General features: G+C 37.1%; 1 protein-coding gene across 1 annotated transcript in view; it reads left to right on the plus strand.

Annotated features, from left to right (window-relative positions):
- Positions 1 to 2809, plus strand: part of LOC137656282 (zinc finger BED domain-containing protein 5-like) — a 45424-nt gene extending 42615 nt beyond the window's left edge. The window contains exon 3 of the mRNA XM_068390453.1: positions 2026 to 2809. Coding sequence (XP_068246554.1) covers positions 2026 to 2809 — 784 coding nt within the window. The remainder of the gene's footprint in view (positions 1 to 2025) is intronic.
- The last annotated feature ends 7868 nt before the right edge of the window (positions 2810 to 10677 follow it).

A 10677-nucleotide genomic window follows, 5' to 3' on the forward strand; every position in this document is an offset into this window, starting at 1 on the left:
AGATTGAACAACTGCTCGTGGATACGAAAGACAAGACCGGCTTCAATGTATCATGCCCGGACGGATCCACACCCACTCCCAGGTCTTTGTTGCAGCTGACAGTTGCATCGGTATGTCCACGAATTACACGGTCCAAGGAATTAACACTATCATCAGGGAACGGACCTACTTCGTGAATTTCACGTGGACCACTACAATCCCATCCATACCTCTCCCATACAACGCACGAGTGGCTAATCGGTTGGTGAAATTAACTGAGATGGACCACTTGTCACCGACTTATACAGGGGGGAATCCTCGTTTCTACGTGTTGCTGGCATCAATCAGAGTTACAGTGATGATTTTTATCGCTGTTAACATCTTTGTTTGGCGTAGGTTAAGGCAAAAACAGGTGGAGCTCCAGAGGAACGTTTTGCCACATCCCGACAACACTCCATTTGCTTTGAAAGCATTTACATTTAGAGCCAATTGAAATTGGCCATCTCACTTGACTTGGGGAGTAAAATTGTCTGGAACGGTGAGTTGTGTGAAAAGCGGTCAGTATGCTAGTAATATGTAGTTGAATAGACTCTAGGACAGGGGTTCCCAACCGGTGGGTCGCGACCCCCTGGGGGGTCACGAAGCCTTGGCAGGGGGGTCGTGTAGCCTTGTTAGAAGTAGCTTAGGATAACATTAATTTTATTTCATCAGTTACATTTTTCATGCTCTTACATTTATTTTCTTTCGGTGCAAAGCAAAACGTGTGCTACGTGTGATATCTTGCTGCATTCTCATATGTATATTTTTGTGTGGGTATTATATTTTAGGGTAAGTTATTATCAAGTGATGATTATTATTCTCTTGTTTATCATGTTTAAAAATTTCTTTTTTTTTCTTATGTTTGTGTATTTTGTTTGACGTTTATATGTTGTTTCTTAAACGATGGATAAGATTTTTCCCGTCATTTACGGAGTGGATTATTTCACTTTTCCACTTGTGACTTGAATATTGAAGACAAACTTGATTATTCTGACAGTTTTAGTTTTCTCTTTGATTTATAAGTGGCTACGATTTACTATAAATTTGATGCCTATCTTTATGTGAGTTATTGTTATTTTAGTTCTTGTATGATTTTCTGTATTTTTGTTAGACAAAATTCATAAAAAGAAGTTATTCCTGCAAAACCTTCGAATAAGAATCTTTTAATGTAGAGCTGTTAGCAAAAGTAAGAGCAAAGTTATCAAGAGATAGATGAAAAAGCTGTCTGAATTTTTTATATTTTTTGGTGGACAAAACTACTGAAATTTATAGAAAAGAACTTATTTCTGCAAAACCCTCGAGTAACAACATTTTGCTAATTACACTTCTTTTTCGCTCTTCTAGCAATATGTTTCACGTGTATCTATTTGTTCTTAGTCATGCATTTTTTTGTTATTATTTACGCGTCTATCGTATGCATTAAGAAATTTATACCCGGCTCGTAAATTACTCACCACTAGTCAGTGTTCCAAAGCGTGCATTATTCAACATTTTTACTTTATTTTAACAAGGAGATAAGTAAGCAGTAGAGGTGAGTTGTGTCTGGCAAGCATGCTGTTGTGATATGACAGGATTTGAATTTCTTCAAATGGCATGAACGGTGTCTTAAAAGCCAAAGATTCGATAGAAGTGGGTCGTTTCAGCAGCAGAGTGCAACCGTATTGGAAGCCTCATATGAGATTGCATTCGAAATTGCTAAACAAAAAAGCCTCACACGATTGGAGAAACACTTATTAAACCCTGCATGATGAAAGCAGTAAATCTTATTCTTTGAGAAGCCAGTGCAAAAAAGATGCAGCAAGTATCCCTGTCAAATAATACTATACAGAGGCGCATTTCTAAAATGCCTATGGATGTGAAGGAACAGGTTTTGACTGAAATTAAGGGTTCCCCTTTGTTTTCCTTTCAGCTCGATGAGTCAACAGATGTAAGTTCATGATCTCAGTTGCTTGTCTTCGTGAGATACATTAATTCAGGTGACATTAAAGACGAATTCTTATTCTGCAGTGCACTTGAAACCACAACAAAAGCTGATGATGTCATGGAAAAAGTTTCAACTTTTTTCCAAGAGGAAGATCTTCAATGGGAAAACATGTGTGGGGTTTATACGGATGGGGCACCAGCTATGCTGGGATCGAAATCAGGATTCCAATCGAGAGTGAAGAAGCTAGCACCTCAAGCAAAGGGCATCCACTGCATGATTCACCGATATGCTCTCGCCAGTAAGACTCTCCCTGCTTCTCTGCAGGAAGTGCTTGAATCTGTAATCAAAATTGTAAATTATATCAAGACTAAAGCACTCAACACTCGCCTATTCAAAGAACTATGTAAAGACATGAATGCTGACCACGAAGTCCTTCTCTTCTACACAGCAGTACGTTGGTTGTCGAAAGGAAACGTTATCAATCGTGTCTTAGAAATGAAAGATGAAATAAAGCTATTCCTGGAGACTCAAGAAAGGAAAGATCTTGTTGTCCACTTCGAAGATGAAGCATGGAATAAAAGGGTTGCATACCTAGCCGACATTTTTGACCAGCTGAACAAGCTCAATTTGAAGCTTCAAGGAAGGGAAACACATGTTCTTTTTCAAGATAGTCTTCGGGCCTTTGTTTCCAAACTGCAAAACTTGCATCGGAAAACCAATCTTGGAAACATCGCTATGTTTGAAAAACTTTGTGGAGTGATGGATGGGTCTCACATCCAACTGGATCAGTTCCTCAAGGATGAGATTACCGAACATCTTCAGTCTCTAGAAAAGGAAGTTAAGCGTTACTTCCCTGAGCTTTCATAGGAACAGGAGGCCCTGGTAAGGAACCCATTTTGTACTGAAGTTGATGTATCCAGCATCCCAGATGAAATCCAAGATGAATATCTGGATCTAAGGAACGACTCTTCAGCTTGTGATCTCTTCAAGGTGAAATCCGTGACTCAGTTCTGGTGCGGTATGTATCAGTCATACTCCAAAATCAGCATGATAGCTTTACGTGTCCTTGTTCCATTTGCTTCTACCTACTTGTGTGAAGCAGGATTTTCCAATCTTGTCAATATGAAAACAATGAATAGGAACAGATTGGATGTTGGAGATGACATGAGACTGGCTCTAACAAACGTTCGGCCACGAATTTCAAAGCTTGCTGCTGAAATGCAACATCAGGCATCCCACTAGCTGGGTTGGATAGCTGTTCAAACCTATGTTAATATTATTTTAAGAAATATATGTTCTCTTTGTGAATTCAGGTTGGACCAATGTGATTTAATTTGCTAATAAATAATTACAGCAATTTTAAATGTTTTCTTAGACGTTTCTTTCCCTCTCCTTAACTTAACAGAAAATAAAAGGAAAATTAAGCTGATGATAGTAAGCCCTAAGTAGGGGGTCGCATGGGTTTCAGATTTTTAGCAAAGGGGTCGCGAGTGCAAAAAGGTTGGGAACCCCTGCTCTAGGACATTGCATTTTATAAACATTTTAAAAGTGTTTTTTGGGCACCTAATGAAATATTTTAGCCCTATATGTTAAAAAAACAAAGTATCTTTTAAGCATCTAATAAAATATATAAAACCTATATATATATATATATATATATATATATATATATATATATATATATATATATATATATATATCTATATATATATATATATATATATATATATATATATATATATATATATATATATATATATATATATATATATATCCTATCTATCTATATCTATCTATATATATATATATATATATATATATATATATATATATATATATATATATATATATACCAAAGTAACAAATATTCTAAATCATATACTAATGAGCAATCACATCAATTTGAAATAGTAATATCTGTTATAATAATCTGTATTTTTGACAAAAGTAACAACTATTCTTTAACAAGTTACCAATTCATATGTACATTCAATTATTTTGGTGGTACATCATAATCATTTGTTAGCAATATGCCATATATGGATCTGTATTTTCCATGTATTTTTCTTGATTTTTTACTACGTCCGTTAGGTAGGTATTTATTTTAACATATACCTTTTTTGCATATTCATCCTTAATCACTTGTTTATGGCTAAGACTAAAATATATATCCAGTCACACAACTAGGAAACATATTCATAACGTAATTTTAATATTCAAATACTTGGGAGGCGAGGAGAGTATATTAGGAATGACATTTGCTGCTGGGTAAGGTGGTTAAATGGATGTCACCTTATGATGTACAAGGCTAGTTGGGTAATTTTGGAATGGCCTATTGTTGTGGATCCAAGGTGGTTAAATGAATGCCCACCTTTGATGTTGGAGGCAAGGAGGGCCAATTGGGAATGACGTATGGTTCTGGAGCCAAGGTGGTTAAATGAATGTCCACCTCTGATGTGGGAGACAAGGAGAATATATTTCGAATGACCTATGATTCTTGGCTCAAGTGGTTACATAAATGCCCAAAAATTATGGTGGAAGCAACGAGGGTAATTTTGGAACGACCCATAGTGCTGGAGTCAAGGTGGTTAATTGAATGCCTACATATGTAATGTATACATTATAAACCCATGACCCAAGGGATCATTGGAGAGTTGGGAGTGTGTGATAACAGCCATAAACAAGATATGAAAATAGACTAAGCTAAATCATTGCATAGGTAACATTTATTTGTGTGTTGTCAACATGTCACAAGCATCCCGTGAGAAACAGTTGACCTTTTGATCTCTACCCGGAACCATCTGGCCTCCGATTATATTCCTATGTGATCATATTTGTAATAAATGCTGAGATAACTAATGTCACGTTATCAACGCAAACCTATGTTAAACCAGTTCTATTCATCTTTTCATACAGAATGGTCTTCCGACCAAACCATCCATACTCCAGTGGTAGAGTTAACTTTGACTTATTTCAAGTAGTAACCTACAAATCTAGATAATTCTATATCACATTAAAGAGATATGAGACAGAACAACGAATGTGTGCATATAACATTCTCACACCAATACATATGACGAAGGAGGCAATGAAGGTAAATTGGGAACGACATATGTTGCTGGGGCTAAGGTGGCTTGATATATACCCACCTGTGATGTTGGAGGTATGGAGAGTAAATTGTGAAGGACGTATGGTGCAGGAACCAAGGTGGTTAAATGAATGCCCACCTGTGATGTTAGAGGCAAGGAGAGTGAATTAGGTATTACTTAGTTGGTGGGGCAAAGATAGGTAAATGAATGCACACATGTGACGTTGGAGGCAAGGAGGGTAAACTAGGAACAACCTATTGTGCTGGAGCCAAGGTGATTAGTCGAATACCCAGCTATGAGGTTAGAGGCATGGATGATAAATTGGGAACGACATATGTTGCTTGGCCTAAGGTGGTTAAAATAATGCCCACCTGTGACGTTGTATGCAAGAAGGGTAAATTACGAACGATCTTTTGTGCTGGAGCCAAAGTGGTTAAATGAAGGCCCACCTGTGACTTTGAGGGCAACAAGAGTAAATTGGGAACGTCGTATGTTGCTGAAGCTAAGGTGGTTAAATAAATGGCTACAAATGATGTTGGAGGCAAGGAGGCTAATTTGGGAACAACATATAGTGCTGGAGCCAAGATAGGTAATTGAATACCCACCTTTGACCTCAGAGGCAAGGAGGGTAAATTAGGAACGACCTATGACGTTGGAGGTAAAGAGGTTAAATTGGAAACAATCTATGATGCTGGGGCTGAGAGAGTTAAATGAATGCCCACCTATGACATTGGAGACATCGAGGTTAAACTGGTTGCAATCTATGGTCCTGGGGCATATATTATTAAATGATGTTGGAGGCAAGGAGGGTAAGTAGGGAAAGACCTATGGTGCTCGAGCCAAGGTGGTTGAATTAATGCTAACCTATGACGCTTGAAGCAAGAAGGTTATATTGGAAATAACCTCTGGTGCTGGAGCCAAGGTGGTTAAACGAATGCCTACCTATGACGTTGGAGGTAAGGAGGTTAAATTCGTAACGACCTATGATGCCAGAGCCATATCGGTCAAATGAATGCCCTTTTGTGATGGTGGAGTCAACCAGGTTTAATTGTGAATGACCTTTGGTACTAGGGCCGAGGTGGCTAAATGAATACCCACTTAAGACGTTGGAGGCAAGAAAGTTAAATTGGGAATGACCTTTGGTGCTGAGGCCAAGGTGGTTAAGTGACTGCCCATTTTTTATGTGAGAGGCAAGTATGTTAAATTAGGAACAACCTATGGTGCTGGAGCCAAATTGATTAAATGAATGCCCACCTCTGACTGTGGAGGCGAGGAGGTTAAATTAGGAATGACCCCTGGTGTTTGAGGCAAGGTGGTTAAATGGATGCCCACCTAATACATTGGAGGTAAGGAGGGTAAATTGGAAACTATCTATGGTGCTGGGGCTGAGGGAGTTGTATGAATGCCCACTTATGATGTTGGAGGCAAGGAGGGTAAATTGAGAATGACCTATTGTTCTGGGGTCAAGGTAGTTAAATGGGTATAGATCCAAATTGGACCATAAACATCATTGCCCATTCAATGTAAACAACTCAGCCCATCGTCTGTCCCGAGTCGGCCCATTTGTGATAGCCCACTCGGCCTATTGCCTCTGCCAACTCGGTCAATTTTTGACAGGTAAGATCAGATCAGATGAAGTCGTCTAGAATAGCTTTTATAACAGTACTGAATATATTTGTCAATGTTGGTTCATTTTCTTCCACATAACACTAAATAATTTCTTAGTACTTTGCTGTATCTTTAATTTCTTTAAATGTACACTATATTTGAAATACCCTTCTGCAGAACACATGCATAGCAATATTATGTAATTACAGGTGAAAAGGTTTAAATATTTACAAGAGAGAGAGAGAGAGAGAGAGAGAGAGAGAGAGAGAGAGAGAGAGAGAGAGAGAGAGACTGGTTAGGAACCTTCTTTATACAAGCACTTAAGTGTTTCATCGTAATACTTGTTTCGTATATGCATATTAAACATCATGGCAAACTTCTAACACTGTGGGACAGATATAATAATGATGAAAGATTGGCCAGACAACTACTGAAGGCCGTTTCTCATCATATTGTCATCTATGTTTCTTATTATGTATATTATTATGTTCAAAAGCTTTTTGCAATGTGGTTTACTTTTTATCATTGCTATTTATAAAGACTACTCTTTCTATTATTAAACTGGGTTTTACTTTCCTCGGAGATATATTTACAAGGTTACTTTGAAAGAGATAAACGAGACCTTTTTCAGGTCTGATCTCGAAAGTGAACCAAACACAAGAAAAGAGAATACCACAAACAATATAATAATAAAGAGATTCAACAAAGCAAATTTGGATGTAGGCCGAGGTGGTATATGGTGGGCCGAGCTAGTAGTGGGCTGAGTTGGCAACGGAACGAGTTGGTGATGGGACGAGTTGGACTACATCCATTAAATAAATGCCCACTTATGATGTTGAAAGCAATGAGGTTAAATTGGGAACGACCTCTGGTGCAGGACCAAAGTAGTTAAATGAATGGCCTTTTATGACGTTGGAAGCAAGGAGGGTAAATTAGGAATGACCTATGGTGCTGAAGCTAATATGCTTAAATGAATTTCCACCTACGATGTAGGAGACAAGTAAGGTAAATTAGGAGCGACCTAATGTTCTGGGCTAAGGTAGTTAAATGAATGCCCATTTTTGACATTGGTGCCAAGTAGGTTAAATTGGGAATGACCTATGATACTAGGTGCAAGGTAGCTAAATGAATGCCAACCTATGATGTTGGACGCAAGGAGAGTAAATTAGGGACACCTTATGGTGTTGAGTCCAAGGTAGTTGAATGAATGCATACATATGACGTTGAAAGTAAGCAGGGTAAACTGTGAACAACCTATGGTTCTGAGGTCAAGGTAGTCAAATGTATTACAACCTATGATCTTGGAGGCACGGTGGGTAAATTGGGAACGACCTATGGTGCTGTAGCTGAGGTGGTTAAATGAATGCCCACCTCTAACATTGGAGGCCAGAAAATTATTATTATTATTATTACTAGCTAAGCTATAACCCAAGTTAGAAAAGCAAGATGCTATAAGCCCAAGGACTCCAACAGAAAAAAATAGCGAATTGAGGAAAGAAAAAAAGGGAATAAATAAACAATTTAAGAATGACCAAAGTTGCTAGAGCCAATGTGGTTAATAAATGCTTATTTTTGTCATTGGGGACAAGTGGGTTAAATTGTAAAAAACCTATGTTGCTGGACCCAATGTGGCTAAATGGATGCCCACCTATGACATTGAAGGAAAGGATGTTAAATTCAGAACGACGTATGGTGCTGCAGCAAAGGTGGGTAAATGTGTTGGTGTGATACTGTTATTAACACACATTCGGGTTCACATCAAATGTCTCTTCAATGTGTTGTAATATTTAGACTTGGTAGGTTACATCTTCAAGTAAGTCTAGGTAAGTTAACTTTAAAACAGTTTATTCCTTTAAAACAGTTATTAACATCTCCATCACAGGATTATAGATAGTTTGGTCGGATGACCATTCCGTATGACAACTTAATAAGAACTGGCTAAAATATCAATATCACATATATCGTATAGTCAGTTATCTCAACATTTAAACACATAATGTAAACTAAACATTAATAGAGGAAGACACCTGCATCTGGTGAGACACAACTCTTTCTCACAGTTTGTATTTGTGTTTACTTTTCATAAAAATGTTACATTGCTAAGGTTTGGCATTCGCATCCTGGTTATGACATGACTATGGCATTTCTCACACTCGCTCCTACTTCCATATTGACCACTTAGGTCATGTATTTAAACATGTAATTTTACATATATTACATTAGCTCGGTCAGCTACCTTCAATTTATTGAATATTTAACAATACGTTAAAAATATGTTAACTAGGAGTGTGACTGGATATATATATATATATATATATATATATATATATATATATATATATATATATACTTTAGCCGTAAGCAAATGATTAAGGATGAATGTTCAAATAGGCACATTAAAAAAAAAATGCATACTTAACAGACATTGTCAACACAAAGAAAAAAATGCATGATAAATACAGATCATATATATGGTACATTGCTAGCAAACGATTATATGGTACCAACAAAAAAAAATACTGATATACATATAATTCAATAACTTGTTAAAGAATACTTGTTACCTCTCTCAAAAATATAGATTATTATAATACGGTAACTAATAAAAAATATTTGTTACCTTGGTAAAGATATAATTTTAGTGCACAAACACGAATTCATGGTTCGTACACGTACATATATATTTATATATAGGGCTTATATATTTTATTAGATGCCCATAGATTCTTTATTTTAACATTTAGTGCTTATATATTTTATTAGGTGCACAAAAATTATTTATTTTTTAAATGTTTTTTGAATTGTTTTTAAAATGCAAATGGTCTATAGTCTCTTCAACTACATATTACTAGCGTACTAACTGCTTTTCGTGCACAACACTTTTCCAAGACAATTTTACTCCTTTGAGCGAATGAAGGGGCCATTTTCAAACAGCTTTAAATTGAAATAAAAAAGGAGTTTTGTCTGGACATGGCAAAACGTTCTGTTTGATCTCCAACTTGTGTGTTCTTAACCTACGCCAAACAAAGATGTTAACGGCGATAAATATCATCACCATAACGCTGATTGCTGCTAGTAACACGTAGAAATGAAGGTCTGCATAAGTCGGTGTCGGGTGGTCCATCTCGGTTAATTTCATCAACCGCTTAGCCACATATGCATTGTATGGGAGAGGTATAGATGGAATTGTAGTTGACCACGTAAAGTTCGCGAAGTAGGCCCGTTCTCTGATGATAGTCTTGATTCCACGGACCATGTAATTCGGGGACGTACCGATACAACCATCTGCTGCAACGAAGATTTGGGAATAGGATGTGGATCCGTCCGGGCATGATACATTGAAGCCGGCCTTGTCGTATCGTATCCACGAGCCGTTGTTCAGTCTGCAATTGAACTTATTATCGTCAAAGGGATAAAGCTTTTTCAGACAATATTCATGTGTATGTGAGAGAGCACCGTCAAGCACTATACCTAACTCGCATGAATCCATTGAGTTTTTATGGAATTCAAAGGAGTCAGCTGTACATATTTTTTTATTCATTGCGTCTGAACAGTGAGTTAATTGATTTAACTCTTTAATGACCGTATATGTTTCCTTGTCTGGGGAAATCAATACGTGTCCTGTCAAACTGGATATTACTGGATTTGAGTGATTCGTCATGAAAGTTGGAAATGGTGATATCCTGTAAGATTGCCAGGCATCGGAAGAATCAAAGGGAATTGTAATCATAATCCTGTGATTTTCAACGCTTACTGTAATTAGGCTGTAATAAAATTCTAACCTACGTGCGTCTAACAAAGGAATATAACCTAATTTCTCCCGTCCATTCTCCACAATTAACGTTAAGTCTCTTATCGGCAACAAATGCGGTGACAGTACAACTTTAGTCACTAACGTGATAGCTTCCACATAGTCTTTTGATTTCTCAATGAATTGTGCAATTCTATTATGTATATGATCTATTTTTGAATCATAATACGTTAACGTTGCCAACAAATCTTGTACTTCCATAATCTGACTGATATTACTAGAATGTT

The sequence above is a fragment of the Palaemon carinicauda genome, chromosome 17 (genome assembly GCF_036898095.1).
Source record: "Palaemon carinicauda isolate YSFRI2023 chromosome 17, ASM3689809v2, whole genome shotgun sequence".
NCBI classification, from domain to species: domain Eukaryota; kingdom Metazoa; phylum Arthropoda; class Malacostraca; order Decapoda; family Palaemonidae; genus Palaemon; species Palaemon carinicauda.